This window comes from Fonsecaea erecta, assembly GCF_001651985.1.
Source record: "Fonsecaea erecta strain CBS 125763 chromosome Unknown Scaff4, whole genome shotgun sequence".
Classification (NCBI taxonomy): domain Eukaryota; kingdom Fungi; phylum Ascomycota; class Eurotiomycetes; order Chaetothyriales; family Herpotrichiellaceae; genus Fonsecaea; species Fonsecaea erecta.
In genome coordinates, this window is record NW_017387247.1 from 187,888 (window position 1) to 202,180 (window position 14,293).

The 14,293-nt window shown below is 53.7% G+C and overlaps 4 protein-coding genes across 4 annotated transcripts; 2 read left to right on the top strand and 2 right to left on the bottom strand.

The window, feature by feature from the left end:
* Positions 1-2,952: 2,952 nt before the first annotated feature.
* AYL99_04803 (hypothetical protein) lies at positions 2,953-3,261 on the top strand (the record flags this gene model as incomplete). The annotated part of the gene is made up of 1 exon (XM_018836315.1): positions 2,953-3,261. The coding sequence occupies one exon, from the start codon at positions 2,953-2,955 to the stop codon at positions 3,259-3,261; it is 309 nt and encodes a 102-aa protein (XP_018693168.1).
* Positions 3,262-5,946: 2,685 nt separating this feature from the next.
* On the bottom strand, positions 5,947-6,876 carry AYL99_04804 (hypothetical protein; the record flags this gene model as incomplete). The annotated part of the gene is made up of 1 exon (XM_018836316.1): positions 5,947-6,876. One exon carries the CDS (start codon positions 6,874-6,876, stop codon positions 5,947-5,949), a length of 930 nt encoding a protein of 309 aa, XP_018693169.1.
* A 1,938-nt stretch (positions 6,877-8,814) lies between these two features.
* On the top strand, positions 8,815-10,062 carry AYL99_04805 (hypothetical protein; the record flags this gene model as incomplete). The annotated part of the gene is made up of 1 exon (XM_018836317.1): positions 8,815-10,062. The coding sequence occupies one exon, from the start codon at positions 8,815-8,817 to the stop codon at positions 10,060-10,062; it is 1,248 nt and encodes a 415-aa protein (XP_018693170.1).
* Positions 10,063-10,421: 359 nt separating this feature from the next.
* AYL99_04806 (hypothetical protein) lies at positions 10,422-13,817 on the bottom strand (the record flags this gene model as incomplete). The annotated part of the gene is made up of 1 exon (XM_018836318.1): positions 10,422-13,817. The coding sequence occupies one exon, from the start codon at positions 13,815-13,817 to the stop codon at positions 10,422-10,424; it is 3,396 nt and encodes a 1,131-aa protein (XP_018693171.1).
* Positions 13,818-14,293: the final 476 nt, after the last annotated feature.

A 14,293-nucleotide genomic window follows, 5' to 3' on the forward strand; every position in this document is an offset into this window, starting at 1 on the left:
GAAAGTATGCAAAGACGCCAGCCCTTAAGGCTGCCGGTAAGGTTGTACACTTGTCAAGCAGGAGACAGACACGGGATGCATGGAGGAGCAGGATTGCACCCAATCTAAAGAAGAGCTACAAACGCCAGATGCTGCAGGCCAGGCCACTTTGGACTCTTTGTAGCGAGCGAAGCCAACATTTTGTTTCGCTGCCAGTGGCAAAAGAAGCCATGACATCGGGCATATGCTTCTGGGGGGGTCGGTGGCAAGCCTCGTGAACAAGGCACCAGGGGTGCTCGGGGGTTGCGCCTTGTGTGCCTTTGGCCCCCTTGGGAGATGACGTTGGAGAGGATAGGAACAAGGCCGGGCTGCAGCCAGGGGTAATAGAGGACGACGGACGGAACGAGGCCATAAGCATGGCTAGCAGTTCACGGCCTAGTGAGAGGCTCGTAAAAACCCACCCTGCAAAGGTTCTCCAAAAGGGCCCATGAGTGTTGCAGGCAGTAGTCTAGGCAGGCTGGGAGTGGTATACAAAGATTCCATAGCTTCGCACGTTTCTTTTTCTGGTGGGATGTTGTAGAGGAGACCTGTGGCATGACCCAGCCATCCTGGGGCGGCATGCTCTTTACCTCTCTCTTTTTCTGTTTCCCTCTCTTTGACAAAAGTTCCACCAGTCATCACTGGCTCCCCCAGCCATCAGCATCTTACCTCGAGGCTTGACCGGAGCGGGCGCGGTCCATCCCTTTGGGCTCGGATGAGATGCACTTGTGCCTGAGCCGGCCAGGCTGGACGTGATACGGAGGTGGGTGGGGGAAAGGATAAGCACTCGGAAGAAGAAAAGAAGATGAAGAGGAAAAGAGGGAGGGGTGTGTCTCTGCCGTGCCCGCGTGGTCTTTTCCCTGTCCTGGTGCCTGGTAGAGAGCGACACGAGTAGGTACCAAGAGGTAGATGATGGTTCGCTTCAAAGATTCCAAATCCATGGGGGGGGGGCACCTGGGGGTGCCGCCCAAAAGATCCCTTCCATGAAAGGCGTCCATTATTATTACCTAGGAGCACCTACTCCGTCCGCAACAAGGCAACCGCGTCTCTGCATTCTCTTTCGTCGGCTCGTTCATTGCTTGGTGTCTGGCCCCCAAAGTCCCAAGTGCTAGGCACCCTAGGTGGCTCCATGTTCTATGACTCTATGGTCAGCTGAAAGGTCCTGCTGGTCCTGCAGGTGCTGCCCCTTGCAGGAGCCCGGCATCCTCCCGGCATCCCGGTGACCACTACTCGATATGCACACATATTGATCATTAGAAAGGCCGCGTGGTTTCCCTCTTTCTTCGACAATCACTCCCTTTTTGAGCAGGGTGTTGTTTGTGTGTCTCTGTGAGAAACAATGGCCCAACAAAATGCCGCATTTCTTTTTTTTCTGAGTCTCCGAGGAGAGCAGCAGAACTTGGGTTTGTCACTTTCTTCGCCCAAGTGAGGGAGTTTAATCTACTGGGAGGAGATGATCCATCGCCTATCCATCCACCGTTAAGCGCCCGTTGCGGCATTGCAGGCTCATCCCGGGGCTCCAGTGTCTAGAGTTCCAGAGCCCAGTCTAATGAGACCTATCATCTTTTGGCCATTGCCCATTACTATCCCGTTCATCAGCGTCGTCTTGGCTGCTGACCTTCAGGAGCTCCCTTCTAACTCTCCTTCTCCTTCCACCCCCTGGTCCTGCGCTGGAGCGACGATTCCCTTGACCGTTCGTCAGAAATACTCCGTACTCGGTATGTTTGTCACCGATCATCCCCGAACCCATCACCTGAGCATGACGACTGCCAATGCTGTCGCTGCTCCGCCAGTGCCGATCATCGGTGAGAACAAAAGCCCTCACAAAGTCCTTGCTGACGGCTAGTTGCTTAAGCGATCCGGTTCCCTGGCACATCAGGCTGCGCACTTTTGTTTGTGGCCTTGATGCCCCCAAAGCCTCAGGCATCCACTTGGCGGGGCTATTGTGTTCACAGGCTCTTGTCTTGTTACTCATGGCCGTTCTGGCTTTCTCCCTTTCGTCTCAGATGCTGCTCAGCTTCTGAGAAATCGAGTTCATTTGTGGGGTCGGGGCACGAGCTTCTTCCCTCGTTTCTACTTGCTTGCGTGTTTGCATGGCTTGCTTATTGAAGGCATGGAGACTCGTTGAGCGCGTATCCACCGCTGTTGACGGTCCAGACTCCCATGGGACTTTTGATCATCCTGTGCCATGCTTGGTACCACGGAGTCCCCATTGTAAAGGAGCAGAAGCTAAGAAGTACGGGAATTTTGTTAATCTGCTAACGCACACCCGTTCAGATGTGATGGATACAACGGTAGGGGTATGAATGAGAGCTGTGATCGCGCTCTGCGGCAACACCCAGCGAAGTGCACGAGAACCTTTGTAGGCCACATCAGGACACAAGTACCGCATTGAGCCTTCCTCTCCGTTACATTACTGCGCCATCGCCGGGACTGGACATGATGGCTGCCAACGACAACTGTCTTGTTGATATATCCTATGTTGATCCATCCACTAACTAGCACAGGCTCTTTTTTTCCTCCTCATCCAAGTCTAAGAGTGTTAATGAGAACATGGTGTTGAGCATACATCTTATTCGTTGACAGGAGTCTCTGAGAAACACAGCATCAGTTGACCGCGGATCACGGAACGTCTTGCTCTATCCTGTATTGAATCGAGCCAGCTCAAAATTTTGCATCCTCGCTATCGGTAGGATTTTCAACACAGAGAAGGGAAAGCAAAAGGTAACACCGCCCTTCTACGTCATCTCCATCCCACTGTGGCCGAGAAGTCATCGACGAGACAGTCTTCCGCCACACGGCAAGAGGCCAGAACGACTTGTTCCCAGAACCTGACAAGTCCTAGGCCGACGCAGGGAGGCCCCCCAGAACTATAACCACAAGTCACCGTGCCGAGTCCAAAGGACGAAGATCAACGGACAGAAAATCCCGAGAATGCCGCCTGCAACATCCTCCGACACTACCAAATCCGCTCGCCAGCACGCCTGGAGCACCACCAGCGTCGTGAGCGGCAGCACAAGTGGAGGCCACCATCAACATCATCAACGAGACCAACAACCGCAGCACTACGGGCAGCCTCAGAGTGGCGCCAGGAAGGAAGCCGGCGCGGCGACGGTGCAGCAATGGCTGGACACCGACCAACCCGCCCGAGAGGACGTACTGGATCGCGTGGAGCGGGCATTTGCGCATGCCAAGGACAAGCGTGAGGGTGAGGCGAAGATGAAGATGAAGACGAAGTTGTGAGGGTAGACACGATGTTGAGGAGCACGACAAAGGTCTTACGAGGGCGACAACGAAGATGGTAATGAGGGAGAGTCTGACTGTCCTCACACACAAACACCAAGGGGAGAAGAATTCCATGTACCCCTGTCAAGATCCATACCCGCACTCACACCCATACCCATACTCACACATGCAAGAACCAGCCTTGCTTGGACTTGGTCTCGCGCCTATCTTTTCTATCAGACCGTCAGGAATTTCCCACTTCAGAATCGGAGAGTCTTAAGGTTTCCTTTTTTCAACGGGCGCTTCAACGTGTGCGATAAGGTTGTTAACAATACGAGTGGAGTTGCTGATCTTGGGGCATTTACAAAGTTATTCATCTTTATGTTCCGGCTCGCCATGTATTCGGAGTATAAGTGGATTGGCTGGGTCAGTCGGATGGAGTAAAACATCACGCATCAGATACAGGATATCATCAAGATTGGTCCAAGAGGCAGTAACATCAGTCACTATGCAACCAATACAACAAGAATGACTATGTCAGATTTTCTTTTCTTTGATGATCTTCTGTCCACCCTCATCTCCATTATCAGCATCAACACCCTCTCGTATTGGAGCGCCCTCTCAACCCAACCCTCATTACTTTCCACTCCTATTGACGCACCCTCTTGATTCAACTTTTATTACCCTCCTCTTGTATCGGTACGCCCCATCAACCCAACAATAGTCCTCTTTTCAGGCCGGAGAATCTTCCTCGGAACCCCTCAACCTTTCAGATGCGACTCCGTAATGCTCCCATCCGACCTCTCCCATTTGTACCTCCATCCAGATTCCTCTATCTCGGATCCCACTTTATCAGAGTTCTCATTGCAGGCGCAAACATCGCCGTCACATTCAACACACTCCCATCTGAGTGAGTTCTCTAGGTTCTCCACCACAGCCTTTGAGGCGGCAGACGACAGAAATCTACTACTGCAAAAATGCAATGATACGAAATGGGCCGCCGACACCATAAACGCAGAGCTGGCTGGAAATGAGAGGCTTCGAATCAGACCTGCTGTATTTGATCTCCTCAAATACGATGGGAGGTCCTACATCAAGGCCAAGCTCAACGCCAACACATGGGAGAAAAGCTGCTACCTGTTTCGTTCGCTATCTGCTACCGGCGATTGACCGACATTGTCAGGACAGAGTGAGTCGGGAATGAGAGGGACACCGACACCAAACCGTCTTCTTTGATCTTCGACTACGACGGGAGCTCCTACATTAAAATCAAGCTCAATATGACTCTGGAGCACAAGGCCGGGGAGAAACGACAAGGTTAAGCTGTAAGTTGCCCGGCCTATCGGTATGTGAGAGGTGGATGATACTAACTTATTACTAACGTCCAACCGAGAGAGGTGAATATTATCCTGGAGGTGACGTCTGACTGAATTAATATACTGTATGCGAGTGGGTTGGTGAATGGTAGACCGCCCACGGTACGGTATGATAACTCCTTCTGGAGTCCTGGCTCGCCATAATTACTATATATTATACCTACCTACCTCTGCGATGGGCTCGTCCTGAACACGGTCACCTAAGCTCACTACCTCAACCTTTCCTGCGACCCCAGCTGCGAAGTGTGCGACTTCGAAGACTCGCAGTGGTGACAGTGGTTGATTAGTTGAGTTACCAGCCAGTGCACGGCGAGCCAGATATCTACACCTACGTACAGTAGGTAGGAAGACATTGTGTTTGAATGCTAGGGACCACTCTTCTCAACGACTAGTAACAGGCGACGGATGCCCTCTACAGTAACTTAGCTTCTCAACTAGACATAGCCGTCATTATGGTCGAGAAACACCACCACCAGCACAGGTTGATTGTGGTGTCTGTCGCTGTGGGGGGCGGGTGAGGTAACGGAGAGGTAACGGTTTGACAGCTGGTGACAGGACGCCGTTCAGACCTCTAGCCTACCCTGGCAGCGGGCCATGAGATCTGAGGATGGAGAGCCGTTAGTTCTGACGGCGGGCAAAACACCTTTTACGAATAACGGCTACCCTCTTTCTATCGACGACCAGATGACACTTGAAGTACTGGAGGACGTAAGACCGTTGATTGATAGACAGGTCGCCGTGGTCAGGCTCGTCTTGGAGGGGTTGGGGGGAGGGGGCATGTTGTGCAATAGAACCAGGGTTTGGTTTCTTCTAGTCGGAGTATGCACACTGACAATATGCATCGCAACCCATTTGATTGTCCATCTATCGCACTGAAATTCTTGTCGCCTTAACAATGCCTGGATTTCCACTAGTGCGCATATCTCGCCTGCCTCCCTAGCTGTAGCAGACGAAATGCCACCCACATATTAAGCGATTCACATCCTAATCGCTGTACTCTTAGTGCCTGTATTCCCACTCCCATGGTTTATAGCCCGACGCCTTCGCTGTGCATGAAACCAAAAAAAACGGAAAACGGACGGCTGCCATCAGCATTCAGTAATGCTTCCAACGACGCTCACTGGTGCTTAAGATCCAATTCAACACGACGAGAGCAAACAGCCACAACGTGTTGGGGGTTGCCAAATATTGGCGCCCGACCCATTACAAGCGCTTCGGCAACATGATGCAGAGGCCCAGAGATGTACTCTGTCTTGCCTTTTGTCCACAGTTGAACTTTGACCAGATTGAGGACCATCCCATCTTGTGAATCCCTCTCCGGGAGATCTCAGCCACTTGTATCCTCGGTATTCTTATCATCGATTTCTTGTTGCTCCGCCAGTAGTTGGCTTGGTGAAGGACTCGGAGCCCGCACACTCCTCGGTGCATCATATATTGAGCTGGTATACCTGGCACGAAGCGCCTCTTCGCATGCCAGCTCCTGGTCATAAGCTGGCATCACTCTGCGCATGGCTTCTAGCCAGTCACCCATAGTCTTCGGTGTCAAATGGCACATCTGAGTGTACTCCCAGTATTCAGGATACCATCCAGCCGACTCCCAGCCTACCAGGGCACATATGCGACCGGCATCATCCACTAGGATATTTTGAGGACAAAGGCTGGCATGTGTGAATTTGAGCTGGTAGGGTTTCTTGGGTGCGTGAACCATCTGGATCTCTTTCTCTGGGAAATGGTCCGCCGGGTGTCCTCTCCGCTCAAACTCTTGAAACGCCTCGATTGAAAAGAAGGGGCCTATGCGACCCGAACCAAATCGGTGATCCAGTGCAGCTCCCAAGGTGGCATCCCCCACGACGCATTGTTTGGGTGGTTGCATCTTTCTGAGTTGCTCGACGAAGCGCCCCAGGTCGGCCACAACTTTATTCTGTTTGTGTGCAGACATGGTCGGCCATACTTGGTCCAAAGGTTTCCCTGGATATGCTTCGTACTCGACCAGTTTTCCCTCCGGTCGATTGTACACCGCGAGGACTTTGTAAGAGGGAACCGAAGTGTGTCGGTCGATCAGCAGCAGCGCTTGGTATTCGGTGTTGGCACAGTGGGTTTTGATGATTCGATTGTTGCTGAGGCGTAGAACCGCTTCGCCAGTACGAGGATCGGTCTCTTTCTTGCCCCAATGCATGCGCCATTTCAGACCGAAAGGGATCTGGTCGTATTCGTCTTTTGGCTCTTCGTCATCCTTACTCCCGAAACACAATGGCATGACTGCAAGAACACTCTAGGCCCGTGGAGGGCAGCTCAGGGAGTGGATCGAACACAAGGGGGGATGGCAGTCAGTTGCATTGATGTCGGTCGCAGATTATCCGGCCGACAAGTCGATCGATCATGGGAACAGAAGGTGCGTGATCGATGGGGAGGCTTATGTGCGTTGCGACTCGAAGTGTGACCTTTGACGTGGATCGGGGAGAAGACAAGGAAAGGCAGTGTGGCTTCGAGATAGCGGTGAGTTCACGTTAAGATTCATGTCTGTACGATGGACATCTAGAGAACACGGAGAATGCGAGGTGTTTTGGCGGGGTTTAGGAGAGACGAAGGCGAGGAGAGAGCGGACGAGGACGAAGATGTGAGGTCGGGACGTAGATAGCTGGCTTGAGGGATTGGCTTTCGCCTACCCGTAGTAACTGGTTGAGCCCATTGACAGGAAGAACAAAGGCGAGGGCGAAGAGGCCAACGACGAATTCATGTCGGAGGCGTAGGCGGGACGAGAAAAAGAGGGACAGAAACCCCCATTAATTAGTCCTCGATAGTTGACTCGATACCGGTGCTTGCACTTGCTTGCTGGGCATCGGCATTCTCCCTCCACACTCTGCCCGCCTGCGTCTGTGCGTCTGTCTCATCACATCTCATCCCCTTCATCCATTCACCCATTCGACCCCATTCATTCATTCTATCCCATCCCATCCCATCCTTCAGCTGAGCGAATCAGCTGAAATGAGGCTAAAAGGGAAGCTCGATTCCCACCTGCAGCTCCCCTCCACTCCCACCCACTCCTCAATCCACCTGTACCGAGTTCTCGTCCTTAACTCCAATCAGTCTTGGTTCCTGACTCCCGAGGTTGCATCTCCCAAAGCCCTAGATTGACCGCGGAAAAGAGAACGAACACAACAACCAGGCCCCTCCAGCCCTTCTCCAGACCTACGTATGCATCTCGGTTGGGGATAACCCTTCCGCTCCTCTTTCGGGTGGGTGTGTCTACGCAGTACCAAGGCTCTGAGGGCACTGACCAAGACTCCCTGCCACTAGCCTTGGGCCTGTGCTAACCCGGACTACTCAGGAAGAAGTAAGTGGGACGCACGTCTGGCTCTCCGATCGACGGCAGATGCCCATTCTTCTGGAAGACGACGTCCATATCCGTACTTGCCCCTGAACAAAGATTCTCTACCACAGCCTCGACCAGTGCCTGATCTGTCAATGATCAATTTGACAAGCAGCTGCAAATCCACCTCCAAGAAGAGCCAAGCAAAGCCTTGTGCCGATCCTCTGGGTTGGCATCCCCCAAAGAATGGTGTGGGCAATCATTTCGTGTCGCATCTGACTTGGAACAATGACCTGAGTCAACAAAGAGCACGGACGCTGTCTTGAGCGGTAGTGCATTCCGATCGAGCATTGAATAAAGCACAGGTAAAACCCCCCTCCCGTTCGACTGCCACAATCGGATTCTACAGGGTATCCTGGGAGATGTCATGGTCTGCGATGCCGCTATCGCCAACTGATTGACCACTATACATCAAGCTCTTGGAAATGCACAACCGCAGATATCCTCTTTCTCTCTTTTCGAGAGTCCAGTGTCGCTGGTCGTCATCCGTTGTCTCGATCTTCGGAATGGCACATTTCAAACAAAGGACCGTCGTCCGGTCTGGTTCTGATCACAATGAGGCCCGAAACTGCCAAATTTATCATGGTCAAAGAACAGCGCCCATGCATCACCTATTCTAAGCCGACTCTGCTCATTGTCTTCAAGATGTGGCCTGGATCTAGCCCGGCCTTTGGTAATGATGGACCTCTCTCATAACCGTTACTGCTCCTGCTGCAACATTCTTTTGCAGCAACCTCTTCGTTGGGTTGTCGCAACATCTCAATTTTCCAACAGTGTATACCAATCTCTAGTTATCAAACAGAGCAGCTTATCAAACAAGCAGCCATGGCTTCATCTAACCCGACATCTCCCACTCTTCCCGCCTTGTCGCCATTATCGCCGCACTCGTCGAGAGCTGTTGAAAATCCTCTGGCCGAGCCGCTTCCCGCCCTTGTGACCACGTTCTCTGCTCTGACCCCTACCCAACCATCCATGCCCAGCCCGAACCCTCGGTCCAGCTGCAATGCCAATGGCACAATTCGTCGACGAAACAGCCTCGCATCACCAGTGATGTCTCCTGCGCAAGCCGCTTTTGCGCCAATGTCTCCTGCACGAGCCCGGGATCGAATTCGGACGCCTGAAAGAGCACACTTTCACTACGCCCACACACCAGTCACAGCTAGTTTCCCTCGCGAGAACGGCCGGCAGAGTCGCATGGCCATGCGCAGCCCGGCGTATGAAAGAGTCTTGACTCTGCCTTTGCGTGTCAATACAGTACTTACCAGTGAGACCATTCGTGAAGAAGACCAGGCAGAATGCGTACCTACCCCATTCTCTGACGCACCGACGCCTATGGACTGGACACCAGCAATCGTCACCAAATCCGCATCGCCCACGACCAGCGCTAGACGCCTCATCCGCTCTCACACTCCTGCCCCTATTCGAACTCAGGCTCGCACTCCTATTCGCAGACAACCTCAGAAAAACAGCCGCCTTCCCTCGCCGCCCAAATATCACATTCAGGTCATCCCCACCATTTCGCCCACAACCCAACGAAACAGACAGCATTACCTGTCCAGCCTCGAGCACTTGCGTGCCCCCTTGGTTCCTCTGATATCCGTGACGACGGGCCTCCCACACCCGGAATTCCCAACGAGTCTCCTGCAGTACCACCTCCTTACCCATGAGCAACTGGACTCTCTGGCACGATGGTATCACCAAGTCACACCACCGGTTGAGGAGACGTTCCAATACCCAGCCTGGATTCCTGCTTGGACGAGTCTTCACCGGCCGCGCGAGCACACCTCGACCAATACCGCTGCCGAGGTGAGGGTGGACCTTGATACGAAGCGAAGGAGATGGGGACGGTTTATCGGCCTACGAGGATGCGAGAGTCCCACCACGGACGAAGCAGGGAACGGTGCTGCAGACGGAGACGGGGACGGAGACGGGGACGGAGACGATGGCGAAGAAGGAAGGACCGAACGGCCCGACGAGCTTGCCAGACGCATGGAACGCGAGTGGAGGCGGGCGCTTGAACGCGCAGAAGAGGAGGCCCGCGCGTACGAGAAGAGCTGGAGGGGCCGGTGGTGACGTGGCGACGGGACAATGTGATAATTTCATACAATCAGACTGAGAAGACAAGGAATTCAGGGTTTGAGAACGACATGAAGGTGTCTGGGTCCACGAATCAGACGCAAAAGACTGGGTCGCCGCAGGTCTGTGTTTTTGTAACACGGTAGGAATATTGAGCAAGAGAGAGGCTTGAACGTTCACTAGTTCTGCTTTTGTGCATCATCAACCATGTCTATCTACTACTGTAAATATCAAATCCCCGAGCTGGCATCTACACATGGAGTCGATAGTCAGTTAGCGATATCTACATATAATGAAATAAGTAAAGCAACACCTTGATCCATTACCGCTGCCTTGTCTCCCAACAAGAAAAAGTTCTACACGATCTCCAGGTTTGCGATCCTCACGCCCTTGGTCTCGACATGGTACCGTCTTTTGACGCCCACGGCGACCGCGGCGTTCTTCAATGCGTCGTACACCCTCTGCCCGCCACCCACGAGGACCATCGGGAGCGGATTCCGCCGCGGTAGGCCCGCCGGCGTGGCTTGTCGTCGGTGCAGGTATGGCCGGACCAGGCTGAGTTCGTCGTAGTAGGCGGTATCGGGATGTGCGTCGTTATCATCGCTCGGGAGGATACGCTCTTCTCCCCCTGCTTCTCGCTCACCACCGCCGTGCTCGTCGGCGTCGTTTTGCTCGTACGACACGACAATCACCAACTGCAGCGCCTGCGGGCCCGGTTTGTATGCCGGGATATTCTCCAGCTTCGCGCTGAAGTCGCACCCTCCCCTCTTTACCACAAGAACCTGATGCTGCCTGGCCACGCTCAGAGGTAACCTGTGGTCGCAAAGTTCATCCGTCACGTAGATCTTCGTCCACGACAATGCAGGCAGGGTGGCGCCAGGTGATAGCAGGGTGGAGGCTTCAGGCCAGTCTGGCAGTGGTGCGGCGCCTGGGCCGGTTGGCGTTACTGCGGAGAGGTGGTACCGCAGCAAATTGCTCCCCCCACCTTTTGTTGAGGGTGATGACATAGAGGTAGAGGCAAGCTTCGATGTCGGGGGTGTAATGAGTGAAAGAGGCGTTGAGAAGGGCCATGGAGAGGGCGCACGACTTTCTCTGATGAGGTTGGAGATCTGAGAGACAATAGCGTTCCATGCCGCGCGCATGGCGCCGTCATTCGCAACATCTTCGAATTGTGGAAGATCGATGACCAACGATGCTTCTCCATTGTTTTCAGATCCCTGGCCTGCAGTCGCAGCTGGTTCATCGGCCTCCGCAGCGTCAGAGTCTTCAATGGATGCGTCCAGATCAATTACCAAATCCAGCAGAACGGCATCACGAATGCGCATAAAATTAGGATCTGCTGGACTAAGAACATCTCTGCCCGTCTCGCGCGCCAGGTATACCCTTTCATCTTTGCCAAGGGGAATATTGTTGATTGTTTGGATTCGGAATGTGTCGTGGAATCCGTCGTCGAAGAGAAAAGGATGGTCCTGAATCATTCCGAGCCGCAAGCCACCGATTGTATTGATCAAGATGCCGTCTTTGACACGTTGGAGAGGAGCGACAGGTTGGCCTGTGGGAACCATGGCGGGGAAAGAAATGTCGAGGGTCGGTCTAGTTGGGATGAGAGAGCTTGAGGCATTCCAAGGGACGAGCTCAGGGGGTAGCGTCCATGGATAATACGTATGATTGGAAGGTGAGCTGATATCCAGCAGCGTAATACTCGGGTGGTCCGCCGCGTATTCACCAAGAGCAGATTCGACATTGTCCCTGAGCGGCATGAGATGAAGCCTGGCCAGATTGGCAGCGTGGTAGACATCACCCCTCGAGGCAACGCGGGAAATAGTCAATGGTAGAGGCGAAGGCTTGACGGGGCAGAATGACGCTTCGCTGTGTGCTGGATGCCAAAGAGCTTCTCCATGGGAGCTGGCGCCAACACTTCGGGGAATCATCAGAGGATGGCCTTCAGTCGTGAAGACGAAAGGTTCATCTATGTGATTGAGAGGGTGTGTAGGATCGAAAAGGAGAAAGAGGTATTTTGCAGTCTCCCCGAGGAAGAAGCTCTCCATCCTGTCCGTCTGCTCTCCGGTAAGCACGTTTTGGATGCTCGCCCAGCCACACCTGGTCCAACATCGTCGTTTGATATCCCGCAATACCATTTCCCCGACGTGAATATACCACGGATCTTCTGTGGCACGGTAGAGATAGTAGGTAGACTCAATGAACTCTGGTCGGCCTATCCACCAACCAAGCCCCCCTTCAATACCTCCGGTCACGATATTCCACCGCTCCGGTAGAGCAGAGAATCTGGTCCAGAGGGCGGTCTGTAAAAGATGGGTTTCCACGGCTTCGTCAACGTGTCCGGCAAGGGTGAGAAGGCCAGGATAGTACGCACTCAATGCGTCAATCCAGAATCCCCTTGCTGCGCCCGTGGAGAAATCAGCTTGGATGTAATGTGGGTGCTGATACGTTGGGCCACGATAGAGGTGCCGCTTGATGGCGGCGTGAGCAACGTTCCAGGCATCAAGAAAGGCCCCAGAAGTCGAGTCTTCCACGGGTAAGGATTCATGAAGTATCCTTGGATCTTGCAAGGCGTCTATGTTTTGGTAGACTGGATGGGCTTCCCGCGACAGCAGGATGTGCGACTTCAGAGCGTATTCGAAAAAGCTGTCAATCCCAGCACCAACGCCTGTCCAGGTGCCGATCCAGTTTCCACTCTCCGCGTCAATTCCGCCCCCGATCAAATCGATGGCGCTGCGCCTCTGCCAAATCGCCCAAAACGCTCTTTTCGCGAGTTCCTCAAAGCGGGGATCCCCAGTCAGCCTGCTCAAGACTGTAAACTCAAGCACCAAACTTCCTGCACCAGCACTGCATGTCTCGGTGATTTCAGGCGGTCCGGGGCGAGCATCGCATTGGGCGGCCTCAGCGCCAGCATTAAAGGGAGAATTGACGTAGAAGGGGATCCCGTGCCGGAGGTTGACGCGAGGATACGGGATGCCGGTTGAAGACCAGAAGGCGGGAATCAGGCGGTTACCCAGGTCATACGCCAGCCGCAGGAGTTGGCCGTCATATTCAAATCCATTAGACCAGAGTACGCCCTGCCTCTTGCCATCAAACTGATCCTTGTGCCATGCTTGAGCATATGCAACCTGCCTGCGAGGAGGAGCGTAGCCGCGGATCGGTAGTTCGCCAACAGCAAATAGATGAGCACTCAACAGCCCCCCAAGACCTCGTATCGCTGTCTCGAAGACCTGCACCTTGCTGTCCAGATCGAATCCTCTTGCTCTTAGCCCTTGGCCCGACGGACCGTCGGAGCCATCGCCGTACTGCTCGACCAAATCCCTGACGCTGTCCTGAAAAAGCCGCAGGGGTTTATTGCGCTTCGAACTCGACGGGTTGGAGGCGATGATGGCGAGAGTGGACAGACTGTCGATGAGGGTCAAGGAGTAGTTTCCCAAAGGGTCATTGACTTCGATATGCGCGGGGTTCTCCCGGTCGCGGGTCAAGGGCTTGCAGGAGATCGGGCGCAGCTCATCCTCGGGAAAGGCGTAGGACATGTAGTTCTCGAAGCCATGATAGAAGAGATCTTCAGCCTCTTTTCTGAGTGCCTTGATCTGGCCTGGTGTCTGTGCGTGTACGGTGGCTATTGAAGCCAGACAGGCTAGGAGCAGGACGAGACGAACGCCTCTCAGCCATTGCCAAAGCCGTGCCGGTGCGAAGAATGGAGACAATGATCCAGCTGGAGGCGTCACATGGCGGCAAATCATGCGCATGGCACACTCACGGGCGACGGTGCCACAGAGCACATATCAAAGGTGGTCGCGTGCGAAGTGAACAGTACACACGCTGTGTCCTGCGGTGATTCGGTGTGCTCGTCGATAATAAAAATGGTGGAGTGTCTGACCCGACATTTCCTAGCTCTGAAGCTGGTTGATCACAATTAATCCCCCTCTCGGTTTCTGTCAGACGAACCCACCTTTCTGACCAGTCTGGCGGGCTGCATACCAGGGGGCTTTTTGGTGCTGCCGGGAATTTTATCGGCTTCTCACCATCCTCCACTCCCAGCAACATGGTTTCGCGGCTGACAAACTGCTGAACAGGACCAGTAGTGGCACTGCTGGCATCCACAGTATGACTAGATTGCTACGTGACCGGCAGAGGCGCCGTCAAACTCCGACCAGCCAAAGCAGACAGATGTTGACACTCGGCTTGACCCAGGAGCTCCAGGGCATCGGCCTCCATTGCAGAT